This window comes from Vicugna pacos, chromosome X, assembly GCF_048564905.1.
Source record: "Vicugna pacos chromosome X, VicPac4, whole genome shotgun sequence".
Classification (NCBI taxonomy): Eukaryota; Metazoa; Chordata; class Mammalia; order Artiodactyla; family Camelidae; genus Vicugna; species Vicugna pacos.
Window position 1 is genome coordinate 76,901,025 of NC_133023.1, and position 27,952 is coordinate 76,928,976.

General features: G+C 45.8%; 1 protein-coding gene across 1 annotated transcript; it reads left to right on the forward strand.

Annotated features, from left to right (window-relative positions):
* Positions 1-27,172, forward strand: DRP2 (dystrophin related protein 2). The gene is made up of 21 exons (XM_031671490.2): positions 1-152; positions 1,722-1,878; positions 3,519-3,639; positions 5,262-5,530; positions 5,920-6,066; positions 6,519-6,597; positions 8,370-8,430; positions 8,745-8,806; positions 10,265-10,339; positions 11,247-11,448; positions 11,667-11,752; positions 13,430-13,587; positions 13,928-14,094; positions 15,910-16,021; positions 17,864-18,000; positions 18,346-18,411; positions 18,661-18,726; positions 19,588-19,731; positions 21,363-21,600; positions 22,741-22,861; positions 23,186-27,172. Exons 1-21 carry the CDS (start codon positions 106-108, stop codon positions 23,308-23,310), a joined length of 2,640 nt encoding a protein of 879 aa, XP_031527350.2. The 5' UTR covers positions 1-105; the 3' UTR covers positions 23,311-27,172.
* The last annotated feature ends 780 nt before the right edge of the window (positions 27,173-27,952 follow it).

Genomic DNA, 27,952 nt, shown 5'->3' on the forward strand with positions numbered 1-27,952 from the left:
GCCGCCACCCCTGCGCCTCCTCATGATGGTGCTGGGGTGCCCTGCCTAAGCCCAAAGCTATTCAACGGGTCTCTTGGTGCCGCCGGACCCCTGGAACCATCAGCCATGAATCTGTGTTGGAATGAAATCAAAAAGAAGTCTCACAATCTCCGGTAAGGCCTGGCGCCTTGAAACTGGGGCTTGAGGGAGTTGGCTGGGACGGTGCTGGGTTCCTCTTGCTGCTGCAGCTCGTCAGCCTGTGCATCACCGTCTCGTCAGCCTCGCCTTCCACTTCCCCTCCTTTTCCTCCTCTGGCCCTGGGGCAAGAACCGTGGGTCAGAAGTCAGGAGACTTGGATTTCAGCCTCAGTCTTGAGGAAGCTGTGTCACCTTGGATAATTGGTTTGAGAATCTCTGAATTTTAGCTTCTGCTTGTTTGGATGTTTTTTAAAGAAAAAAAAATGAGTGGAGGACTAATACTTGTCCTAACTACCTCACAGCGTTGTTGTGAGGACTCAAGTAAGATATGAAAAGGCTTTCTGAACTTAAAAGAGCTGACGGATTAATGAGGGCTGTGATGACTCCCTCCCTCTCTTCCTCTCATAACTACCCTTCATCTCGGCAGATACCATCTGCTCTCTTTCCCTTCTTTTTATCCCTCTACTCTCATGCATTGCTTATCCCCCAGCCATGCCTCCCCAAACTAAAGGTGAATCAGTAAGAGCCTGACAGCAATTTCTATTATCAGTTGTTCCTCTTTCCCCTACCCCTCTCTATAGCTACACCCACACACACACACACACACATACACTTTTCCTCTCCACCCACTATCATCAAAGACCAAACCCCTGGCTTCTGGTGGGCTCTGGTAGGGAAGGAGGCAGTGTGGAGAAGTTGAAAGAATGCAGGCTCTGGAGTCAGACAAACCTGAGTTTAAATCATAGCTCTACCAGTGACTCAACTGTGTGACCTTTGGCAAACTACTTAACCTCTCTGGGCAATAGCAGTGCCTACCTCATGAGGTTGCTCTGAGAATCAGTGGAAGCAAAAATTTAGGTAAAGGCCTGGTCCAGATGGTAGGAAAGCAATGACTAGTTATCCCTACTGGCAAAGGGGAATGGGCCCGATGGCTGCACACAGTCTGGGCTGGCCTCCGGCTTCCTATTACTTGGACCTCAGCTCCTGGCTTATTTGTGGAAGAAGGCAGACACAAATGCTTATGCGGTACAAGTTTTTCTCCTTCCGTATGTCAAACTTTTATAGCCTATGCTGCCCTCAGCCTTTGGGACCCCTGGGCTGCTTGTATTTGTATGAGCTTCACACACGTGCATGCCTACCTCAGCCACCTGTACGCGCCCTTTCCACCTACTGCATCTGCTCCTGCTCAGAGGCCAGGTGCCAAGGAGCCTCTGCAGATGAGCAGTTTGGTATGACTTGAGTTCCTCCAGGACAAGACGACAACCAGACATCTCCCACCTCTAATGCCCTTGCTCGGTTCACTACCCTTCCCAGCCTAATGCCGGGTGGGCACCTGAATAAACTGATGTCCGCCAAGTGTTTGGTACCATGCTCCGTGTGGAGGTGCCTTGGGAGCCTCTGTGGGTGGCTCCTCCCACTTTGACCAGAGCAGCACCTCTTTCATGTGTTTATATATTGAGGTTCCACACAGGTATTTGTTGGGGGAAAAATGCTTGGCCACTTAACAAGAGGATGGAAAATCACTGATCTTCCCATTGTGTGCAGAGCCCGCTTAGAGGCCTTCTCAGACCACAGTGGAAAGCTTCAGCTCCCTCTCCAAGAGATTATTGACTGGCTCAGCCAAAAAGATGAGGAATTGTCGGCTCAGCTTCCCCTCCAAGGGGATGTGGTCCTGGTGCAACAGGAGAAGGAGACGCATGCGGTAGGTTAGAATTCCAGAGGCCGTGGTGTGTAGCCTCTCCGCTGGGAAGGGATCTCTTCTGCCACACCCTGATGGATGGATGCCCAGTCTCTGTTTAGAGGCTGAAAGTCACGGGAAGCTGTATGCAGTCCCACTGGTCTGAGGCTAGCACTTCACAGACTAAGTCAAGTCTTTCCCTTCTAGTCTTCCCATCAATATTGGGTGCCCTTAAAACCTTGCCCTGATTTTTAACAGGGACATGGGAAAATGACATAATATAATACTAACTGAAAAATAACAGGGTATAAAACTATATACAGGTAGATCTCAATTATATAAAAATCTATATAGATTTGTGTGCATATATACACACATACAGAAACATAAGAAGGAGCTATATCAAAATCTTCACAATGGTTAACTTCAAGTGATGATATTAGCATTCTTTTTAATTTTTTCTTCTTCACACTTTCCTGAAATTTCTAAGATTTCTGTGACAGATATTACCTCTAAAATCAGAAAATAGCAACAGATGTTTCTTAGAACAAATACAGAATACACTGGAAGAAATGATGATTATGTGACATGACAGAGGCGTTAGCTGCCACTACAATGGCAATCATATCGTATAAGTGTCAAATCAATATGTTGTACACCTTAAACTTCCACAGTGTTATATGTCTATTCTGTCTCAATTTGAAAGATGATTACAGAATGGAATACAATACAGCAAGAAAATAAACTGTTACAGTGTGCCACAAGGGTGAATCTAAAAGACAGTATGTTGAGGGTTCGAAATTTATAGATGCTGACAGGCATATGTAGAACAGATAAATAAGATTATATTGTATAGCACAGGGAAATATATACAGGATCTTGAGGTAGCTCACAGTGGAAAAGAATGTGACAATGAATATATGTATGTTCATGTATAACAGAAAAATTGTGCTCTACACTGGAAATTGACACAACATTGTAAATTGACTGTAACTCAAAAAAATGTTTAAAAAAGACAGTATGTTGAGTGAAAAAAAGGCAGATACAAAAAGAGCACATACAGTATGATTCCATTTATATAAAGTTCAAATTTGGGCAAAACTAATCAGTTACAAGTGGTGTTACAAGTCAAGATAGTAGTTACCTTGGTCGGGGGAAGGATGACAGAGTGACTGAGAGGGGACACAAGAGGATGCTGGTGGAGTTCTTTTCTTCATCTCAGTACTGGTTACAGAGATGGAATCACTTCCTGGCAGTCCATCGAGGTGACTTTTGATTTATTTACTCTTCTCAGTGTATATTTCAACAAAAATGTAATTAAAAATTTAATATAAATCTTGCCCATCCCAGCTTTGATTTCTCTAAGCCCCTTACAGAGGACTTTCTGAGTCTTCCAGAGAACCAAGATTCCTAGCCCCAAATCCTCACATTTCTCTCTACCTTGTGGCATAGTCCTATTTCAGACTAAACAGACATTCCAGGGTCAGAATTATTCTTCTTCCTATAGAAAAGACTGCACCTCTTTTAGTCCAAGTAGCCCAAAGATAGAGGTTAATGCCAAAGGATCAAGTTGCACGGAGAAGACAGATTGTCAATTGCAGGATGGAATTCAAAACAATTGAAAGACATTCCTTCCCCATTGACCATGTTGCTGAACTTCACAGGCCTTTATGGAAGATGTCAAGTCTCGGGGCCCCTATATCTACTCTGTGCTGGAGTCAGCTCAGGCCTTCCTGTCCCAGCACCCATTTGAGGAATTAGAGGAGCCACGTTCTGACAGCAAAGGTGGGTGGTCTTCCTCTCTTCCATCTTCTTCTTGAGCTGTGAACCATTAAACATTTTCCTGCCCTCCCCAAACTCATTTTCTCAGCTGTTATCTTGGAAGATAATTTTCTCCTAGGACTCCAAAGTTGGGAAGAGCAAGATTCACACTATAAGAAAAAGCAAAGATAAGAGAGCCTGGAGCAGGGGAGATGAGCATGTGGCCCAAAGCTATATGTGGCTCTCTGGAGCATCATGTGTGGCCGTCTAATGAGGCACGAAAAAGAAAAAACAAGACTCAAATGCATTAAACTGATTGAGTGAATAAAAACAGTAGTATGTCCTCTAAAAACATCCTGCCTTATTCTAACATAGAGAGGCATTTGGCAATGCTCTAATCAACCAGCCAATAAAAAACATTTCTAAAAAAATCTAAAAATTAGATGATGGCATTTGAGAAGAAAATTAATGGTGGCTCTTTGATTCCGACCCTGGTGCCTTCTGGCCCCCTTTCCTCGATAGGATAGGTCACTGTAGGTCTAGGTTTAAATAAGGCAGCAGGGTGGGATCCATGGTGCTTAGGTCTGAGTGGTGGCCCAGCAAGAGGCTTCAACCCTCTGAGATTGGCTGTGAATAGCCTGAAAGATCCCTTAGTTAATGGAGCCCTTTGTTATGCTGTTTATCCTCTCATTTTACCTTAAGGCCCTCCTACTGAGTACTAACTGGTACTCAATTTACTGCCCGATGGGCCTCAGATAGGACAAGCTCAAGAGAGGAAGACAATTCCAGTTAGCCTGGAGTTTGGGGCCTCTGAATCTACTTCTGAGGAGAGGTCTGAGGGAGGAAGAGGAAGCCTACAATTTAGGAGCCTTGGCAGAAAGGCTTTGCCAGTTACACTAAGCTTTCCTGTGCTGGGTCTTCATAAAATGTCTCCCTCCTTTGGAAGAAAATGAGCAGCAGACAGTAATGCAAAATTGCATTCCAGGGTCACATGAATAGGACTCTGGATGATTTGCCTCACTCCTGCCTCTCAAAATATTTTACTCACTCTTTATTTTGCCCATTCTTTAATAATATGCAGAAATCTTCATGATATACTGTGGAAAACACCAATATGGTCTCTTGACTGGTAATGGATCCATGAACCTACACACATGATAAAATCACATACAACAAAATATACACACACACAAATGAGTACAAGTAAAATTGGGGAACTCTGAACAAAATCGGTGGATTTCATCGATGTCAGTATCCAGGTTGTGAAATTGTACTACAGTTTTGCAAGATGTTACCATTTGGGGAAACTGAATAAAGGGTCCATGCGATCTCTGTATTATTTCTTACAATTGCATGTAAATCTATAGTGATCTCAAAATAAAAAGTTTAATTTTTTAAAAACCTGAATCTGCCAAAGGAGCCTCAACCATGAAAAACTTTGTATGTGTGTGTGTATGAATATATATATATATATACACACACACACACATATATATATATATGCACGCACACACATATATACATACATACATATATACATATATAGACACATGTAGACACACACGTTTTACAAAGGGCTGTCTTGGTCTTTCCGTAGGCTGACCCTGCCTAGCTGACCTGACTTGACTTCCTGCCTACCTTTGCAGATACGTCTCCCAGACAGCGGATCCAGAATCTTAGCCGCTTTGTGTGGAAGCAGGCAACGGTGGCCAGTGAACTATGGGAGAAGCTGACAGCCCGCTGCGTGGACCAGCACCGTCACATTGAGCGCACTCTGGAGCAGCTGTTGGAGATCCAAGGGGCAATGGAGGAATTAAGCACGACTCTGACCCAGGCTGAGGGAGTCCGAGCCACTTGGGAGCCCATTGGGGATCTCTTCATTGATTCACTCCCAGAGCACATCCAGGCTCTTAAGGTATGCAGGCCCCCTCCCCTGGCTACCGCCCACCCCGAGACCAGGTGCTCCTCCCAGACCCTGACAGTGTTCCTGCTACTGAGACTCTATTGTTGGCTTGGACTTCAACAGAGCCTCTCCCAGTTTATCTGCTGGATTTGGGAGCTGGTTTCACTGAATTTTCCCCCGTCCTTCTACTGTCTTCTCTTTCCCTGGTGTTTTCTGAGACTAGAAAAGGAAGAGGATAAGGAAATGGCCACCCACACCCTAGTCTGGCTGCCCTAACAGGCAAGCACCGAGGTTGTGCTATTTAACCAAAATCTCTGGGTAAGGAGGGAGGAGTTGAGCTGAATGACTAATGGTTCCTTTTTCCTACCGTGTGCTGTGGGACTTGGGTCCTGGTTCTATAGCTCTTCAAAGAAGAATTCTCCCCCATGAAAGATGGAGTGAAGTTGGTAAATGATCTGGCCCATCAACTTGCCATTTCTGATGTACACTTGTCGATGGAGAATTCCCGGGCCCTGGAGCAGATCAACATCCGGTGGAAACAGCTCCAGGTAGAAGAGAAGCCTGGAGTGAGCCTTGGGGAAAAGGCTTGATATAACCAGACTTGGGGGGAACTTCTCCAGGCCCAAAGGCAGTGAAGGGGCATTGAAATGGAACCTATGTGAGGAAAGAGTTGTAGAGAATTGGGGACCAGGGAACAGGCTTCTCAACCGCTAAGCTGCAAGAAGTGATTAAAATAATCTGAGAGGGCTCTGTCTATATTAGGGCACTCAGGGTAGACAGGGGCAGGTGAAGAGTGACTGTGGTCTGGAATTAAGAATGCTCTTCTCTGACCCTTGGGAGTGCCGTGGGGAGGCTGGGAGTTGGGTGAATAGTAGGAGGTGCTGAAACTGGAGAAGAGGCAGCCTCTGGAGGAAGTCACAAAGATTGCCGGAGGCATCTGGAAATCTCACACTGGGTATCTGGAACAAGTCCACTGACTTCCTGTGTGTTCTGTTCATAGGTGTCAGTTGGCGAGAGGCTTAAGCAGCTCCAGGATGCCCACCGGGACTTTGGACCTGGGTCACAGCACTTCCTCTCCTGTATGTGAGACAAACTGGACTTCATTTGTTAGAACCTCAGCCACCTTCCAAGAGAGTCTACTGTTGTCCCTCGGGGGCTGGTGGGAGCCCAGTATACTTTGGCATCCAAGAAGCAGTAGATTAAAGCAGTCTAGTGTAGTGGTTAAAAGGACAGTTTCTTGAGTCAGAGAGACCTGGATCTGAGTCAGTGCTCCTCGCTTTTACAGCTGTGCAAGCTTGAAAAAAAAAACTTAAACTTTCTGAACCTCAATTTTCTCATATGTAAAAAGGGGGAAAATGTTACCTAGCTCATAGAGTTATGGGAATTAAATGACTTTATTGTTCCAGCAATATTTATTGATGGCCTACTGTGGGCCAGGTATAGTTCTAGGCACTGGGGCTACATCAGTGAACAAAACAGCCCAAAATCTTTAGATTTGTAGAGCTTACATTCTACTGGAAGAAGCCAGACCATAAACAAATAAGTAAAATGTATATCAGGTCAATTGGTGACAAGTGCTGTGGAGAAAAAGGAAAACAGAGAAGGCGTGGGTGAGGGAGTGCTGGCCTTAATGGGAGAAACATTGCAGTTTTGATTAGGGTGGTCAGGAAAGGTGTCACTAAGAGCTTGGCAATTGAGCAGAAACCTCAAGGAGGTGAGGGAATGAGCCCTGTGGTTATCTGAGGGAAGAAAAAACCGGGTAGAGGGAATAACAACTTCTGGGACCTTCAGGGAGGGGCATGTCTGAGGAACAGCAAGGAGGCTAGTGGAGAAGTGAGCGACGAGGGGAGAAAGCAGAAGGTCAGAATGGTAGCAGGAGCCCCAAGTGCAGAGGGCCTTGTAAGCTATGGTCAGAACTTGGGATTTTATTCTGAATGGAATGGAGAACACTTGGAAGGGTTGAGCAGAGGAATGATATGATCCAACTTATGTTTCGGCGGGATCAGAGCGCTGGAGTAGGAGCAGGGAGACCTGTTAGGAAGCGTATTGCAATAATCCAGATGAGGGCTTATGATGACCCAGAACAGGATGGTAGCTGTGGGGATGGTGGGAAGATAGAGATGAAAATTAGATATATACAGGAAGCATTCAACAGAGCATCTGGCACATAGGAGGAGCTCAATATATGTTCACGGCAATTAGAACTATTGTATTATAATCACTGGCATGCAGCTATACCTGCAAAGGACTCCTGTACCCAGGGAAACGGCAATGAGGAGGTTGACCAGGTGACTGAGCCTCTCCTGGGACTTCCAGAAGTTAAAGATTTGGAGCAGAGAGAGATAGCCTTTTCCAGGGTTCCTTACTAGAGGGGAATGGGCAGTACCATTCCCCATTGTCCCACAGGACTGAGAAGTTTGACCTTCTGGGGAAAGGGCTTTGAGCCCCATGAGGAAAGTTGGGTCCACTTCTTATTCAGATAACCAATGTGGTGAATTTGAAGTGGACCCTGCTTTCCTCATGGGGCTGCCTGAGCTAAATGGATAAAAATGGCAGGGAGAAGATTGCTAGGGTGGCCAAGGCAAGTATTCCTGTTCATGCCCTTGTCACGACTCTGGCCCATGAGAGCATCAGAGACTCCCTCTTCTCCTTCCCTTGCCTTAACATCAGGGAAAGAAGTGTGTTCATTAAAAGTGTTTGCCCCACCCTTAGGGGCTGTTCAGAGTTGGCAACGAGAGTCAGGCATCTCCTCTGGAGCTTGACTACTTCCTTGGGAGGACAGAGCAGGGGAGTAACTGGGGGCCTGAAGAGCATTAGTGGCCAGCTTTCTCTTTCTCTTCTCCCTTACCAGCCTCTGTTCAGGTTCCCTGGGAAAGAGCGATTTCACCCAATAAAGTTCCCTACTACATCAAGTGAGTGACCATCTGAATCAGAAGCGGGTCAGTCACCTGCCCAGCCCCTCCCTCACCTACTTTTTTTCCCTACCTGTCCTTCTCACCCCTTATTTGTTGGGATTCCTCCATCCAGTCCAGTTTTAACTCCTATTCATCTCAGGAGCTCAAGAGTCTACCAGGGTAAAGGTGAACCCTAGTGCTTTGGGATCTTCAGGGTTCACCCTCAGATCCTGCTGCTCCTTGCATCCAACCTATCGCTGAGTGGTGCACGCATGTGTGTGGGAGGTGGGGGGTGATATGGACACTGGCTCTCTTAATGCTTTTGTTTGTAGCCACCAGGCTCAGACCACATGTTGGGACCATCCCAAGATGACTGAGTTATACCAAACCCTAGGTAAGAACTCAAGGTTTCTGTATAGGGTGGAGATCTATACAGTTGCCTTTGTCCTATAAGAATAGAAGGGTGTAGTATCCACTGTGTGTGTGTGTGTGTGTGTATATATATATATATCATCTTTATCCATTCATCTGTAGATAGGCACTTTGGTTGTTTTCATGACTTGGCTACTGTAAATAATGCTGCAATGAATGTAGGAGTGCATATATCTTTTTGAATTAGTGTTTTTGTATTCTTTTAGTAAATACCCAGAAGTGGGATAGCTGGATCTTCATATATATATATGTAAAAATTAAGAAGTAGAAATATTATGTTGTACACATGAAATGTATATAATGTTATAAACCAATGTCACTTCAATAAAAAATAAATTTTAAAAAACAATAGAAGGGAATTCCATTCAACAAGCAGGTGACAGTGAAAGTGAGTCCTTGTGCTTTTTCCAGTAACCTTCCTTCCTTTCTCCTATGCACCTCCCTCAACTGGAAGTTCTATACTCCCCCTGGACGATTTTATCATCACGTTAGGGAATTATGCTTACAGATATGAACTAGATCCCTTTTGAAAGACACTGTCCACGCCATGATGAGTGTGACTATCATGTGCTTTATCTTTACTACTAAGACAGATTCACTACTATGTTGTAAATTTTACCCATGTTGATGCATGTGACGATAATTCATTCATTTTCACTGCTGTAGAGTGTTCTGTTGTATATATCACAGTTTCCTCATCCATTCTACTGTTGATGAACATTTAGGTCATTTCTAGTTTGGAGCTAACAAGACCAGTGCTACTAAGGAGCTCTTGCTCATGTCTTGTAGTGCACGTGTGCATGTTTTTCAGTCTATAGCTCATAAAATCATTTCAGTGTGTTGTGACAAGCATTACAAAAATTAAAAATAGACTAGGAAATATGAAAGTGCAACAGATCCTTAATGAGAGTCATAACTGATACTAATTTTGTTATGTTTCTACTTTATCAAATTTGGTAAGGTATTCCTTCCTGAAATTTTTTTAAAGGTAGTCAAATTTTGATAAGATCCTCTATACACACATGTATTTGCTACTGAAAATTCCTAAAATTTTTGATTCAGTTATTTATACATATGCACATTTGTGTATGTATACTGGACTGTAATGTAAAATGAATTTCTTACTGTGTGTCTTGGTTCAAAAAATGTGTGAATATCACTGCTCTAGGATATATAGCTGGCTGGGTTTTAGGATGTGTGACTGTTCAATTTTATTAGGTCACACCAAGTTGTTTTTCCCAGGTGATTGTATCACTTTACACTTCCACCAGCAGTTCTCATTCATCCACATCTTTGCTAACACTTGCTATTGTCATACTTTTTTTTTTTTTTGCCAAGCTGGCAGGTGTAAAATTGTATCTTGTTGTGGTTTTAATTTGCATTTCCCTGATCTGCATGGGTTTCTTTCCATTCTTTGCAGCTGATCTGAACAACATTAAGTTCTCAGCTTACCGCACTGCCATGAAGCTACGCAGAGTCCAGAAGGCACTGCGTCGTAAGTCTCCCATTGCACTTCCCTTATGGCCTTCATCCTTATTCTTCCTCATCTGTTTCCCAGTTTCATCCCACCTTGGCCAGGGTTGTTCATTGGCTTGGTGGGACCTCTCCAAAGCCTGGAAGATGCTGGCTGTGGACACCTGCTCTTTCCAGGGCCCTTCTACGCTCTCCAACCCCCAAGCTTCCTTCCAAATTAACCTACAGCTATCCTCTTCCTTGTCCCTTCCTCCCTGTTCAACCTGGATAATCAAACAACTGGCAAGAAGTATGCAGCGAATGGTTTGGAGCCACTGGGGGCTTGTGTTCTTTTGCCATCTTGGGGTTATTAGATGTAGCAGCAGAACTGTTGAAGCAAATGCCAGTGGTTAGGGGACAGCCTGGCTGCAGACATAATGTGCCTTTCTCAGAGATAGTGTCCATCCAATCTTCCTGGCCCAGGCGTGTCTGGCTAGGCTGATTCCTGCATTGGAGGCAATTAAAAAGTTCTCCTGAGTTATGTCACATTTACCCAGGCATAACCTAGCCTTTATAACTAAGTGTCTAGGTTCTCAGAATGAGGTTCATGGACAAACCTATTTGTAGCTGAAACATATGTAAAGTCAGAGAAACTTAAAAAAATGGTATATGACCCCTGAGAGTTTACCCAAATTCCTCTATCTTCTTGAAACTGATGTTAAGGAACAGACAGGTATAGAAGAATTTCGGGCCAATTTAAGCAGCCTTTCCTGCCTTCTCCCTTCTTGGGATGAGGGGTCTTGGTAAAAGGCAAGCTTGCATCGTACTTACAAATGGTTAGTTTGGAGATTGAGTCTCAAATTTGGTGATCCTGGAGGCCATATCTCCTTGTCTAGTCCCTGGGGTTCTACTTTTGGCTGTATTTTCTCCTTCTCTCCTTCCCTTCCCAGTGGACCTGGTTACCTTAACCACAGCCCTGGAGATCTTCAATGAGCATGATCTGCAGGCCAGTGAGCATGTGATGGATGTGGTGGAGGTCATTCACTGCCTGACTGCCTTATATGAAAGGCTGGAGGAGGAAAGAGGCATTTTGGTCAACGTGCCGCTCTGTGTGGACATGAGCCTCAACTGGCTCCTCAATGTTTTTGATAGGTAAGGGCTCGCAGCCCTGGCAGCCTCCAGGATGAAATTCAGTGGGACATCTAGAGTGGGCATGGTGGCCAAGGAGCTGCTCACATGGTGAACTCAGACCCAGCTCAGCTTGGGGTTGGCACAGAGCCCTGCGGGGATCAACTCTGCAAGGGAAATGACTGTCAAGAAGTTAACCCTTTACCGATATTCATATTCTCAGTCTCCTCTTTTAAATCTAGTGGTCGCAGTGGAAAGATGCGGGCATTGTCCTTTAAGACTGGCATTGCATGCCTGTGTGGCACAGAAGTGAAAGAAAAACTGCAGTGTGAGTACAGCTCCAAAGTCTGGAGTGGAATTGGGTGGAGGGAGAGGTGTGGCGGGAGAAAGAAGGGTGTAAGATAAGCAGAAGGTTGGTCTTATGACTCAGCCGAGGGTTACTCGGGCTACCTTCTAATGCTTCCTGGTCCAGGCTATTGCAAAGAACCCACAACAGCCAAAGGCCAAGATGGGTCTAAGACCTGTTATTATTCCCCGGGTCACTCCAAGGGCGTTGGTTTCTTCTGATCTGATGTAATTATTTGACCAGGATCTGAGTTGGCATCCTGGGGTACCAGAACCTGGACTTTCTAGTTCCATTCCCCTGTGACCTATCAAGTTTAGCCCTCTCCCAATCTGAACCTCAAGCCATGTCACACTTTCTGCTGGAGACTTCCCATGTGATAACATGGGCAGTGTGCCATAATCCCCATTATCTAACAGTATGCAGTGCTGTAGGTTTTAACCTCTGTGGTGTAAAGCACCTTTGCTTTCCCCTGCATCCTCCATCTTTTGTACAGCATTTTGTAATTTTCTGAATCAGCATCATTAATTGTCAAGTGCTTAATGTGTGTTGACCACTGTGCTAAATGTGATGAGTACAAGGTCCAATTAGACATAGTCCCTGCCTCGAGTGGTTTAGAGTCCAGGGGAAGAGACAGAAATACACAGAAAGAATTTTTGAAAGTGCTAATTAGAATAATTTGAGTGACAAAGGATATGTGCTGTATCAGATCACAGAAGAGTGATGACAACCATCTAGGAAAACTTAACAGGGAAGAAGACTTTTCAAAGCATGTTCATAGCTATGATATAATTTATTACTCCCAACATTCCTTTAAGATGGGATAGACACTGATGATTTAGTCTTAGTTTACAAATGAGAAAACTGCAGCATAGAGAGATTCATGACTTACTCAAGGTTTTACAAGCTAGTCAGTAATGGATACACAACTAAAACCCAGGTCCTCTGCCTTCTACATTTGTTTATTTTGTGGCCATTAGGTGAGGTATGAAACAGGCAGACAAGAACCCCTGGTGGAGTTTTTCTAAAGTTGGGGTGGGATAGGGGAGTTCCCACAAGAGTAGATAGTGTCCATATTCAAATATAAGTACATAGTCTGCCTCACGTAGCTCAGTCATTTAGAGCTAATTCTTAAATGATCAAATGTGTTGAATTATCTCCTCTTTTTGGATCATCTGTGCCAGTGTTTCTTTCCCTTTGCATGGATAACTGAGAGATTACTGCAGTATCAGACTACCTGGGCTACATGAACAGGAGGGGATAGAGCAGACAGACTGCAACTCGTGTTCAGGCAACCTTGAACTCCACACCCCTTCATCCTGCTTCTTGAGAATTTGTTTTCCCAGCAGTGTCATTTCAGTGTCTGGCACTGCTCCCATATGCAGCTTGCTCTCTCCCCTTCACTCTTCTCTCCCGTTCTCTTTCTGTTGCGTTCTCTCTTTGTGTCTGTCTCATTTTTTTCTCTCTGAATCTAGAAGGTGCTCTCTTTAGAACTCCTGGGTTTCTAAAAGCTCAGGGATGGACCTTTACGTTTCCATTTTCAAAAGTCATTAGCTAAGTTGATGTGCTCTTTCCCTGTATCTGTTTCTGCTTTTTCTCCTCACATCATTCTCTGGCCATTCCTGTATTGGGCTTGGCCATGACCTATGGTGGGGCCAACAGACCTCTTCAGCCAAGTGGCCACCTCAGGCAGCCAGTGTGACCAACGCCACCTCGGTGTCCTGCTTCATGAGGCCATTCAGGTGCCCCGTCAGCTGGGGGAAGTGGCAGCCTTTGGGGGCAGCAATGTGGAGCCCAGCGTTCGTAGTTGCTTCCGCTTTGTGAGTATGGAACTAGGGAGGGAGGAAAGGGGGGATGATGAAATGGAGGGTGGTAAGGAGGGAGGGAGGACTAGGAGCTGGGCTTTGGATCTGAAGTACTCGGATGTAAGGGGGTTTGTTGGTATTGAACAACAGGACAGAGGGTTCTCTGGGCTTTTGGGGTCAGAGTCCTGTGGGGACAGGGACACCAGGTCAATTAGTACAGGGCAGATGGTGGACATCTCCAGAGAATAGGCCAACCCAGGCCTTGCTGTTTCTCCTCCTCCCCTGAGACCTGCCATTCTAAGCACAAGACACTTTGGGGCCTCAGACGTTGTCACTGGGCTTCTTGTTTCCCTAGAGCACTGGGAAGCCAGTCATTGAAGCTTCACAGTTCCTGGAGTGGGTCAACTTGGAGCCCCAGTCTATGGTGTGGCTGGCTGTTCTGCATCGGGTCACCATCGCTGAGCAAGTGAAGCACCAGACCAAGTGCTCTATCTGTAGGCAGTGCCCCATAAAGGGCTTCAGGTAGGCAAAGCAATACCGGCCAGAGTGATAATAATAAATAGACCATGTCACATATAAGTAATATATCATGAAACAGTGCATCACATAATTATATAATTACAAGGAACCTATTGTATGTTGTTATATACTGTTATAATCCTTCCTATTGCAGAATGTTTAACCTTTTAAAAAATCGAAGACAATGAAATATTTTCTTTTGTTTTAGTTATATTATGAAGTACTTGCCTATAAAAACATATAGAGGAGCTAAAGGGGGTAGTGAGGGGGGATCAGCACAGAAGGAGAAGTAATTTGCTCATTGTTCCCCAGGAAGCATTAAGTAGAACCCAGAAGCCCCAGCATCCTGACATGTAAGAACACCTATGTACCAAAAGGTGTGCTGGCAAATGATTCACAACCTACTCTCCACAAAGCAGAAGAGAAACCTGATTTATAGCACTGGCTAATTTCCATGATGTAAATACTCCCACCGTGCCAGTGTCCCAGGTCAGGAAGAGATGCACTCTTGCATACCACTTGTAATATTTCCGCCATCAGGTACAATGATGTAGACAAACTCAAGAGCGTAGATAATAGTGAAATAGTTGAGAAATGATGAGTTGGAGTATTTATTACCTTTGTTTTTAATATCATTTGCTTACCTGTGAGTTTATATGATTTAATTTTTAAATAATGGCTATATTTAACAACTGACTTGGAAAACTCCTGAAATTTTAACTGGCTCTCGTGGGGTGGTATGAGCTGGCTCCAGCGTCCCACGGTGGGCACCCACAATCAAACTTAAGAAATAAAACAATATTTTATTATATATTTATGTATATTATATAATATATAGTATATGTTTATAAATTTATATATACATTCTATATAATATATAAAAAATGTATTACAATATATTTGTAAGTTCATTGATTACATGCCTCTCCATTCCCCACAGAGGTAGCTGCTATCCTGAATTTGGCTTTCATCATAAAATGCTCCATTGTTTGACTTTTTAAAGCACTAGCACATACTCTCTTTACAACAAGCCTGCTTTTTATAAGCAAATGAGGCACAGAGGTGGAGTTCACACAGCCGGCTACTGCGGCTCCAGGACTAGATGTTGGATCCTCTGACTGCTCTAAGTCTAGAAATCTCACTGTTCTATGCTACTAGGTCTGGGCAGTCCAACCAGGCTTTTTGGAACTGGATCTGAAGGGCTAGTCTGTATTCAGGCAAAATAGAATTATATTTTATAAATAACTTGGGGGGAATAGCTTTTAGCCAACTTGCCCGCGGCTGGTAGAATCAGTTGTCTCCATATTGAAAGTGTAACTTCTCCAAGGTGACACCTGTGAAACTGGACCCTTGGGGCCATCCTTGTTTAGAAGGCTATTTTGGGGGAGGGTAATTAGTTTTATTTATTTATTTTTAATGTCGGTACTTGGGGTTGAACACAGGACCTCGTGCATGCTAAGCATGCGCTCTCCCACTGAGCTATGCCCTCCCCCCAGGAGGCTGTTTGATATAATGAGCTCTTTTTACCCCTGCTCCACCCTCCCTTTTAAAAAATATGGAGACAATGCTATTTCCTGAACTTCTTGGGACTCTGAGCGTGTGATTTCATGGGGATTTATGGCCTCTAGAGTAAGACTAGTCATCTAGTGAGGAGTCAGCCACTGCTATGTATAGGAGGTTAAGTGCTCCATATATATAGTGGCTATGGCTCCGTGCCTCACCCTCTTCCAATGTATGTGTATATTTGGATGTTAGGGGGTGGGGGAGGTGACTATGGTACATTGGATCCTCTTTTTTACCACCTCTCCTCTCCCCAAGGTACCGGAGTCTGAAACAATTTAACGTGGACATCTGCCAGACCTGCTTCTTGACAGGCAGGGCCAGCAAGGGCAACAAGCTGCACTACCCCATCATGGAGTATTACACCCCGGTATGGGGCCTCTGGGCCAAGTGGGAGGGGTGGGCAGCTCTCAGCTTCTGGGCCGTTGCTCCACTTTGCCAAGCATTAGCTCACTGTATTCTGCTCTCTGTTGGGGAGCATTCTCCAAACAGTCCCGGTGATTCACTGTTTGGGAGATTCAGGCCTCTGTGTCCTTCCAGCAAAGCTTCTCCCTCACTGGGGCTGTAGCTGGCTAGAGCAGCCCAAGACACTCTTGGTCATTTAAAAGACACTCCCTGTTCTCCTGCAGAGAAAACTCTCAGGAAAAAATAGAGCAAGGCCATTGTAGGTGACTAGCTTTCCCTTACTCACTTTAGTTTTTCCTGCTTAATTTTTTGAATTGTTCCTGTCCCCTGGTCTTCACCTGCTACTTTGCCATTGCTCCAGTCCCTTCTAGTCAATACCAAACTTTGTGCTCAAATTCATTATGCAGCCTCTTGCGGGGGAAAAAAGGGTATTTTCTTTTTTTTTCCCTTTTTTCTTTTTTTTAATTGAAATATAGTCAGTTACAATGTGTCAATTTCTGGTGTACAGCATAATGTCCCAGTCATACATGTACATACATACATTTGTTTTCATATTCTTTACACCATTTAATTCTTTTTTTTAACTTTTTTTTTATTGAGTAATAGTCATTTTACAACATTGTGTCAAATTCCAGTGTAGAGCACAATTTTTGAGTTATACATGAACATACATATATTCATTGTTACATTTTTTTTGCTGTGAGCTACCACAAGATCTTGTATATATTTCCCTGTGCTATACAGTATAATCTTGTTTATCTATTCTACATTTTGAAATCCCAGTCTGTTCCTTCCCACCCCTCTCCCCGCTGGCAACCACAAGTTTGTATTCTGTCTATGAGTCTGTTTCTGTTTTGTGTTTATGTTCTTTTTTTTTTTAGATTCCACATATGAGAAATCTCATATGGTATTTTTCTTTCTCTTTCTGGCTTACTTCACTTAGAATGACATTCTCCAGGGACATCTATGCTGCTGCAAATGGCGTTATGTTGTCATTTTTATGGCTGAATAGTATTCCATTGTATAAATATTTCTTTATTACGGTCCCCACATTCTACTTGGTTTTCATTGAAAACTATTCCATTCATAGCCTCCTGAGCCCAGACTGGTCAGTATTCCTGAACTCCAGCCAAACAGTTTCTCCTCTGCTGTGTTCAGGACCCATGGCTCCAGGCTAAGCTTTCTGAGCTGCCTCTGCTCCCTAAAATCCTTTATCCCCTTCTCTCCACAGACACTCCCAAAGTCCCAAACATATCCCCAGGCCCCCCACTGTCTCCCACCCAACCTCCATAATCCAGCTACCTGAGCTGTCATCTTTGCTCCAAATTCTGTTGGCACAGAAACATGTGTGGCCCAATGGAAGCAGGAACCTAGTTCTTTATTTTTCTTTTATTATCATTTTAAAATAAACATATTAAAGTCATACAGGGGAAACTGGCTCGAGATGGTAGATAATCCTCTAGCTCCTGCTCATCTTGTACATCCCTAGAATTTATGTGAAAGATATTTAAAAATTTAACAAATATATGATCATTGTAAAAAGGTTCAAATTATATAGAGGTGTTTAAAGTATAAAACAAAGTTGCCTTCTTTCCTCAGCACATTCCCCACCCCTCCAGTTCAACTTCCTAGAGGCAATCAGTGTTCACAGTTTGGCATGTGTCCTTCTAGATGTTTTTCTAGGAGCAGGGTGTGGTAAACATGAACAAGAGTGCATCACCAGTCATGGTCCCTGCTCTAGGGGAGCAGTGACACATCCCTAGAATACCCCATTACAGTGAGTCCCTCTATCTTGTCTCCCCTCCAGACCACATCCAGTGAGAACATGAGGGACTTTGCCACTACCTTAAAGAACAAATTCCGCTCAAAGCATTATTTCAGCAAACACCCTCAGCGAGGTTATCTGCCTGTGCAATCAGTGCTAGAGGCCGACTACAGTGAGACGTGAGTACCAGTGGCTGAGACAGGGACTGGGGGCATCCTCACTGAGCCTAAGGATGTGCTGTGAAGGGCCTGAGTCCCATGTGGGCTAAGGGAGTGTTCCAGGGCAAACCCAACTTGTGACAGGACAGTTCAGCTTGGGCCTGACCAGGAATCTGATGTGAGAAATAGACCAGAAGTCTAGAATCCAGTCTCTGTATCTCATTCCCATCAGCTCTTGCCCATTTCTCTAATATGGTGATGGTGGTTGCAAGTGATGGGGGTGGGTTGTGGAAGGATGGTGGTGAAGAAACAGGCTGCCTGGCTGCCCAGTCTTTGGTTTTCTGAGTCTTTGCTGCTTTCTTCTAGGCCGGCTTCTTCCCCGATGTTGCCACATGCTGACACACATTCCCGCATTGAGCATTTTGCTAGCAGGTACCACCAGATTTGGGGGAGGGAGATTGTAAGGAGTCCAAGGGAGAAGGGTCTTTCAGCTGGGGCAAAGAGATTAGAGTCAGGGATGGGCAGGGCATGCAGAGTGGGGTATGCAGCAGCCAGCCCTTGAGGAAGAGGGGAGTTGGGACAGCCCCCAAAGCTGATTATACTATTGTGGGATTAGAATCCTTCAGTTGAAAGCAGACTCCACATTCTGTTTTCCTTTCTCTTCCTACTCTTTCTCCCCAGGCTTGCTGAGATGGAAAGTCAAAATTGCTCCTTCTTTAATGACAGCCTATCCCCAGATGACAGCATGTGAGTTTTCACAGCTGCTGATTTGCCAGGAATAGCTCTCCTTGGGATCCTTCTGCCACTGTTTGGGAAGGGTATATCCTCAAGGGGAGAGGGGGTGATGGTTAGTGTCCTTGACACCCCAAGGAAGGAAGGCTGCTTTCTAGGCAGTGTTTAATAAGAGAAGCAGTCGATCTTCTATCAACTGAGCTGGAGCATGAATGATGTACTACCTCCCCGCCATCTGCCCAGGTCCCTTCCTGTTGCAAGATCCCATGTTCCTATGTCCCACTCTGAGGGAAGAAGACTATGCCTTCTTCTAAAGTTGCAGAGATTAGCCATTATCCTACTCTCAAAATGCCAGAGCCCCATTTAGTGCCACATCAACCCTAGGGAGACACCAGGGACTTGACTGAAGTGTGGCCAGAGAGACTCCCTGGTGTTACAGCCCAGAGAAGGGGCCCTTCATCTCTAGGGAGGTCCCCGGCCTCCTCAGAGGACCTAGGAGCTGTTGGGACAAGCCCTGGGACTGGGACTCAGGCAGGCAATGACTCCCTGGGGGTGGGAAGCAAAGAGGGTTGGGGTGGGGAACATCACAGGAAGGGAAGGGATTTGTTCATTTTTTCCCAGATAAGTAGAACCCAGAAGCCCTGGAATCCCAAAAACATTCTCTTCTACTACCCCCAACCACGACCTCTACCACTTTTGAACCCTTTCATCCCTCATAAGCCTGAATACATGACCTCTCCCTCTTTATGTAACTTAGAGGTGAATACTCCAGCATGTGTCTCTAGGGGCTTGAGTGGGGAGCTGAGAACTCACTCCCTGAGCTGTTTCTTGGTTCAGTGCTTGGCCACCTCCTTTCCTCTCTCCACCCTCACACAGAGACGAGGACCAGTACCTGCTGCGGCACTCCAGCCCTATTACAGACCGGGAACCAGGTTTCGGACAGCAGGTTCCGTGCAGCATGGCCACAGAAAGCAAGGGGGAACTTGAGAAGATCCTGGCCCACTTAGAGGATGAGAACCGGTGGGTGTGGCAGTGGCACAGATCTGCGTGGGTTCTAGAGTCAGGCAGCTTAATTCAAGTCCTGGATTTCCACATCCTAGCTATGTGGCCTTGAACAAGTTACTTATATTCTGTGATCTTACATTTCTTCATCTGTAAAATGGGGATGATGATAATAGTACTCACCTTTTAGGGTCACTTGTGAAGATCAAATGATCAGGCATCTAATGCGTTAGACAGTGGCTGGCTTATTGGAAAGGGCTCAATTAAAGCTAGCTATCCTAATAATTATTTGAATCCTTGTAACTCAATCCAAATATTTCCAAGTACCCAGTAGATATGAGCAGAGAGAACGCAAACACAGAGAATACAGAAGAGATGATGCACGTCTCTGACCTCAAGGAACTTCCAGTTGTTGGAAATGGAAAGAAATGCTTATCATTTAGTGAAAGTAATAAGGGGAGAATGATACTGTGTAGATCATTTGAGGACTGGAAGAGGGAAGGTGAAGTGGATTACGGGGATGGCATTGATCTCTGTAAAGTACAGAGGGCAGTGGGAGTCTGAGGAGCATCCAGGCCACTTTGAGGGTATGTTTAGAATCAACAGCATCCCCAGAACACTGCTTCTAAACATTAGTGTGCATACGAGTTGCTTGGGAAACTCGGTAAAATGCAGATTCTGATTCGCAGGTCTAACCCACTTCCAGAGGATGCCCATGCCACTGGCCCGCAGACTGTATTTGGAGTAGCAAGTCCTTAGAACAAGGCCTAACTGCAAAGTATTTTTTACTGGAACAAGACAAGATGAATACCTAAATAGAGAGTCAGCTTTTAGAAACTTTTCTGGCAATTTGACATTGCCATGACATCCAAGCACATCATTAGTAGGCTTGCCTTCATTGAATAGGATGTAGGCCAGTTTGAGTGTTGTCGAACTTGTGTTGCAAGTTACACATAGTGTGAGCTGTGTACTAGCAAATTCGTACTAGCAAATTCAGACCATGTATTGATCCACAAAGGACTGAAAAATCCCCCTGGTTTTTTGCTGTGGATAGTTTGAGAAACACTGCATTAGAGCAGCAGTCGGGAAGCCCTGGGAAACACTGGGAAAGAGAGATTCTACTACCAAAAAAAAAAAAAAGTAATGTCCCCCAAAGTAAAGCATCTCTTTGGAATCTGGTTCCTTGATGACTCAACATGGGTGTTTAAAATGGGCTGAAAAGGGGGGTAGTGGAGAGAAGAGGAAAGATGGGTGATCTTTTGTGTATGTTATGTCTTCCCCTGGAATCTAAAAATCTAAAATCAGAGTAGATGAGTCAGTGGCCCTAATGCCTCATTTATTTGCAGACTGTATTTCTGCCTGATTTTAAGGTCAGAATTAATCCCCGAAGCGGCACATCAAAGCCCTGAGACATTTGTTATATGAAATGTCAGCTCTCTCTGCTCTGAGGCCCGAGGATGGCAGAGTAAATGACATATGTGCTGGAGAGGAAGTGGATATGGCCATTCAAGCACGAGCTTAGCTGGGGCGGGGCAGGATGGGAGAGCAAAGGGATTGCTCACACCTACGTATGAGGAGACATGGAGCCCTGGACTGGACAGTCAATACCCCATTGGGGCCCTTGATCTTGACTTCTCCACCCCCGGCAGGATCCTCCAGGGAGAGCTGAGGCGCCTGAAGTGGCAGCATGAGGAGGCTGCCGAGGCACCCCACTTGACGGAGGGCTCTAGTGACGTGGCACAGGACCACCGCAACGAGGAGCTGCTGGCTGAGGCCCGGATCCTTCGGCAGCACAAGAGCCGCCTGGAGACACGCATGCAGATCCTTGAAGACCACAACAAGCAGCTAGAGTCCCAGCTGCAGCGCTTAAGGGAGCTGCTCCTGCAGGTGAGGCTGGGGTCAGGGGAAGGACCAGAGCAGCCTCTGGGCACAGGAGGGCGGGGGAGAGGTGCTTCTTGGTGGTGGCTGTTAGACTTTCTGAAGAGAACTGGGCTGGCAATCAGGGAAGGTGGGGGAAGGGAGGGGCTGGTATGTCACATCGCTTGGCCAGTCCTCTTGCACCTAGCTTCTACTCCATCCTTGTGCGTTACTTTCAAGCCACTGTGGGGCTTGGGGCAGAGGGAAGGCTTTTGAGGACTCACTTCCCCACAACGCATTTGAATCTGGTATTGAAAGAACGGAGTTCAAAGAATCCTTTGAAACGTTGATTTTGCTGCTTTGCTGCTTGCCAGAAAGAAGAAGGTTTGGACACGTTTGGCAAGAGAAAGATTTTTGCTGTGAAGGGATCATTTGTTACTTTTTGTCCCTTTCCTCTTGGAGAGGTCATGTGTATGATGCAGTGTAAGTCTGAATTTAGACAGTCCTGGGTTTGAATGTAGCTCTGTCAATTAGTGACTGTGGGATATTAAGAAGGTTACCTAGCCTCACGAAGCCCCAGTTCCCTCATCTGTAAAACAGGAATAAGAATATAGCAACTTCATGGAATTGTGGTGAACATAAAATGAGATAATGCGCTTCAAGAATTTAGCATGATGCCAGGAATATAGCAAACACTTCATAAATGTTACCTATTATTGTCATTATCCATACCAGGTAACACCACATGGGGCCTCTTCCCAGATCCTCCAAAGGATGGTCTCTAGATGAATTCCCGGAGGTCTTAACATATGATATTATGTCATGAACCAATGATCAGGTGTGCAACTCTACATTGCCAGAGGGAACTGGGTTCTAAGTAGCTTAATTCTAGCTGAAATGACAGCAAGATATCTTTAGGTGCAATGCCATCCTAATAAGAACTAGGAGCCTTCGATACATGCTGTTGAAGGAGGAAGGTATTCGGTAATTGAATATTCTAAGAAGTTTCCTGAAAGGGGAAGCCACGGTTTGGGACACCACCAAAGCTTCTTGAAGTCCAAGGGCAAAGGGATGGGCATGAGGCCTCTAAGGATCTTTCTAAGCTCAGGAGTCTGTCAAAGTAAGGTCACGAAGGCAAAGTCACTTAAGTTATGCCTTACCTCTTGCTAGCCACCTACTGAATCAGATGGCAATGGCTCTGCAGGCTCGTCCCTGGCTTCCTCGCCACAGCAGTCAGAAGGCAGTCACCCCCAGGAGAAGGGACAGACTACTCCAGACACTGAGGCTGCAGGTGAGTTCCCCTAGCCTCTTCCAGCCCCTTCTTCCATGGCTTTGTCTTGCCCCAGGTCTTCTGCCCAAGGTTCTGCTAGGGCTTGGACTGGTTTCTCTTCATGGCTCTGAGCTTAGTCAAGGATGATTTGCTTATTGACTGATTCATTCATTCATTTCTTAATTCCACAAATGTATGTTGAGCACCTTGTATGTACCTAGGCATTGTGCCGGGAAGATACAAATGCTATTAGGTGGCCCTTCAGCTGGCAGCATCCTACTTCAGCCCCTTGGCCTCATCAGGGAATTTCTACTTCTCTTTCCAAATCTCTCTTTTCCAACTCAGATGATGTGGGGTCAAAGAGCCAAGATGTCAGTCTGTGCTTGGAGGATATCATGGAGAAGCTCCGCCATGCCTTCCCCAGTGTGCGAAGTTCTGACGTGACTGCCAACACTCTGCTGGCCTCTTGATGGAGCCAGATCCCCGTCCTGTAGTCTGGTCTTCTCCCATTTCTGGTCAAAGCCTTCCCTCAGCCTTCACCCAACCTTTCCAGTCCCCACTGGCCCCACATTCCTCAGCCAGAGTTATTTGGGCTACAGGCAGCAGGAGGGATTTGGTGATATGTGAGGTGGGAGTGTGGGGGCCAGGGGAGGGAGAGGCATCATTTCTCTGACTCTAGAAATGAGCCCTTTAATCTTCAAGTTTGAGATCAGTCCCTTAAGTATGCTTCTGTTGCAGCCCAGGTTAATGTCACTTGGAGGCCATTCAGATGGGGAGGAGAGAAGCTGCCTTGCGGAGTGAAGCAGTTCCCATTGGCTCCTTTCCATTCTCCATGGAATCATGGAGATGGGGGAGCCTAATGACCCCAGGGCTCTGGCACTATGAATACACAGGAGTTAGCCCTACTCTGTGGCCCCCAGCTCAGGGAGGCAAAAGGGTATCCTGATGACACTCCCGCCCCAAAAGTGCCCCAGAAAAAGTCTGGGCAACATGTGTCGTATTACTTCAGCTCAAGGGCATAGCTCTAGTCATCCTGATGCTACCTAGATGTTGCTTCCTCCTGAAATATCTTCAGTTCCTTCTGCCTCAGTCCCTGACGGACCTTTCTTAAGGGGGGAACAGTTCATTCAGGTTCTTACTTTCTCCATAAATTGAGAAACATTAAAGAAATACTTATGGGCTTAGATATTTCCCTCAGATCCTCCTCTTTCCTGAAAGCCTCAGCATCCTAAGAGACCAGCTGAGTTGCTCTGGGAACCCAGCTGAAGCCACTCTTGGCTCTTCCGGGTTGACCCTCGCAGCCCTGGGGGAGGGGCGGCAGCTGCTCAGCAAAGGGGTCTTCTCCTGGGGCGAGGAAGGGGAAGTCACCCTCTAGACTGGAGGCATGTGACTGCCCAACACCCTTACAGACTGTGACCCTTCTTTCTCGTAGGCTGAATCCGATGAGGTGGCTGATGGCCCCCAATTAAGCATAAGGCAGACACAACAGGCCACCCTGAAGAGTGGCCCTTTCTTAGGAGCCACTGGCCACAGATCAGGAAGTTGGCCACTTTCCATGCAGACAACAGCAAGGCCTTCCTTTACATAAAACTATTCTAACTCTGAAAGGTGAACCCAGTCCTCAAACCGAGCTAACTATTCCTAGGCAACATATGCCATGATCCCAGAACCTGTTCAGAGCAAATAGCAGGGGGTACGGGGAATGAGCTTGGGAACTCTGAACAGAGCCAGAGCCCACTTAGAAAGCTTTTTATCATAAGGAGCTTTATAACTTAGAACCTTGCAATTGACTGAATATGCCTAAGTTTATATACATACATACCTACCCTACATATCTACTGTACATCAGCACTCTCCTGGCCTCACTCACACATTAAATTCTAATACCTCTTGAAGCATTAATGTTCTGCCTTGCTCTTTGTTAGCCCCAGCCTCTGGTTGGACAGGTAGATGCATCCCGGCTGCTCCCCTGGGATGTCTCTCCATTCATTTTGGAGGTGAGCTGTCCTCAAGACCAAAGCAGCAGAAGCCTGTGGCCACAGAGGAATCTAACAGGAACAGTCACTCTGTTCTCTTCATGCATTCCAAATCTTGTTCCCTTGAAACCTGGGCCTTGGGTGAATCTTCCTGGGCTCCTCTAAACAATGGTTCAGGGGCCAAAATAGAGCAAACCTAAGCTCCACTCACCCTGTGCAGAAAGGGAGGAACACAGAGGCGTTTATCAGCCTTTGCCAGGCTAAGACACAGAGTACATCCCCTTGCTCCTTCTAGTTCCTAAGTCTGGCTCAGGGCCTTAAAGAAAGTAACACTTGCCACCAAGGTCAGGAGGCTGTGAGAAAGCTGGAGGCTGTTTTAATCAAGCAGTGGGCCGGTGGCTACAACTGCTGGGAAGCTAGATTTATCTACTGCAGGGGAGGGAAGGCAGTGGCTTGGGTCCAGAAGCCTAGGATTGCCTCCTTCTAGAATCACCAGGGGGCACTAAGCCACAGGTCCAGGATGTCAGACTTCAACACGACATCTGCCTTAGTGCTCATGGGGGTCTCTGGGCAGGAGAACTGGCCATGTGTGGTGAGCAGGTGGCAGGCAGGCATCAAACACAGAGCCTTGGTGTCAGTGAGTGGGTTGGGGGCGAGCTCTATTTGTGGGAGCCTAGATTGTAGGCAGGACTAAGATAGAAGAAATTTGCTATAGGACAGAGAGCTCAGGGTCTGTTAGGCATATGCCTGCCTAAGCCTTAAGAGGGCAGATGTTATGAAACCATCTTACCAGGAAAGTTCTGGAAAATCCTTTCCATCAACCCTACTCCATCCAGGAGTTCTTGGGCTGTCAAGGGCCTGTGGCAACTGCAGTGGGCCATGGTAGAGAAGATGCAGATCTTGTTATGTAGGATTTGTGCTGTGGGTGGACCGAAACAGCAAGTCAAGAGTTGAATTCTCGTGAATGAGGTCACTGACTCTTTGTGGTCCTGTGTTTACCTTAATGCCCAAGGTGAGTATATCACTCGAGGGTCCGATGACAGTCACTGCAGCACGTGTGGGCAGTTGGCCTGCAGTGAGGTAAATGGATCTTTGGGCACTGTGAATTCAAATTAGGGTGGGATTTACTGAGATGTGTTGCATATTGTTAGGCATCTGTCATGTATCGTGTCTCCTAGAGGTACTGTGTGTGGTGCTGCATAGTTTGTGGCCCTGGACCGGAAGGGTGGTGAAGGGAGTTGCTGGGTAGGCAGCTTAATGAAAACCTCTGATTTGTGGGATTAGCACCAGTGATAAGGAATGCATTTGCTGAGGTTGTTGTCAAATAGTATCAGGCAACAGTTGGGATTGATAGGTGATGTATTCTTGACAGAATCTGATAGAGGCCAAAAAAGCCGTTATGAGGGTGCCTCTGCTCCTCGTGAGAACAGAGTGGGGTCAGGGTGCCTGGGAAATTATTAAGGAAGGCTGACTGGCTGGAAGACATCAGGCTGTTCGTTGTATGGTTCCCTAGGGAGGGTCCTACCAAGGAGGATATGTGCCCTTCCCTCCAGAATGGAAAAGCTGAGATCAAGGCCCTCAAAGGCCCATTTCCTTCAAGGCCCAATGATATCTCCCTGTAGAGAAACCTGTGTGAGTTTGTTGTACTTTAAGAACGGGACTGGCAGGTCATGGCAATGAGAAAACGTGAGGCCCAGCAGAGGCCAATCCTGGGAGCTGTTTTCCTTCCAGATGGATTGTAAGGACTACCCATGCTGCCTCAGGTGTGGTTGGAATCTGGGCTCCGTATCCAGCTTCAGGTCAGAGCATTCCCTGAACACACATTCTCAATGGCAGACTTATGGCTTCTGAGACCATTTCAGGCCACAATTCTCATCAAAGTTCCCTTGACATAGATGACAGATAACTAAGAAAGTAGCTGCTCTAACACGAACAGTCCAGGAGGAGAAAGTGGGGGCCCTGCCTGGGGCTGTGGCAACTTAGCTGCTCAGCTGGGCCGCTCTATCTCTGGGCCTTCCTGCCAAAATCCGACCCTGGGAACAAAGGGATACTTCAGCCCCTTCTTACTCTTTAAACACAATGGCTGTGGGAGAGGGAGAAGCTCAAGGCCAGGGCTCAGCTCCCAACCTCCTTCTGCTCCCATAGCTGCCGCATTTGGAGGGGCACGTACTGAATGTCCTTGCTGTCCCCAGGGCAGTCTTGAAGCCAGACTGAAGCCTGCTATGCTGCTTGCTGGCTGCCAAGGACTGACTGGTCACAAGGATCGGGAAAGTGGCAAGAGTGGCACCCAGGTCTAGAAAAGTTTGGGACAAAGAAGCGGGGCTGGGAACAAATTGGTTAACTTTGCCACTCACTGTGGTGCTTTTCCCCTTTCCCTTAAATTCTGCTTTGAAAAGAATAAATTTGTATTTGTTTACTTTATTTCCTCTGGTTATACTGACTCTGACCCTCCACATCTTTCCCTTATTTGGGTGTGGGAGAAGAGGGTGGGGCCAAGAAGCCACAGGAGTACTGCAAAACAGAGGCAACCAGATGAGTCCAACACCTGCAGGACAACAGAGACACGCCCACTAACCCCATCCACCGCTGTTACCTGGAGTGGTTGCCTCTCAAGGCCTCACACAAATTAGCTACTTATCTGCTCATGGGATGAGCTCTTTATAGCAATGCTTCTTCAATACCATCCTCATCAATCTGAGGAATTCTTCACCAGCCTAAAGCAATATGAGAAAAATCTGGACAGTGCAGTGAGTTTCCATAGAGTTATATTTACTCAATTTAAAAGTATACCCCTTACTCTGAGATTATGGCTATATCGTTTGAGAGGAGTGTGTGTCTTAAAATGTCCCTGTGAATTGATGGTGATAGTTTTTTAAAATGCCATTTTTCTGGCAAAGTAAAACCCTGTCTGTCCCTCTTCCCCACCACCAGTTTTTCTTTTCTCACTCATCTACAACAGTGCTGTCTGATAGAAATATAATGTGAATTAAAATTCCACAAATGATAAATGCTAAAAAGGATGTGGTGGAAAGGGAACCCTCCTACACTGTTAGTGGGAATGTAGTGTGGTGCAGCCATTATGGAAAACAGTATGGGGGTGGTCCTCAAAAAAATAAAAATAGACTTACTTACCGTA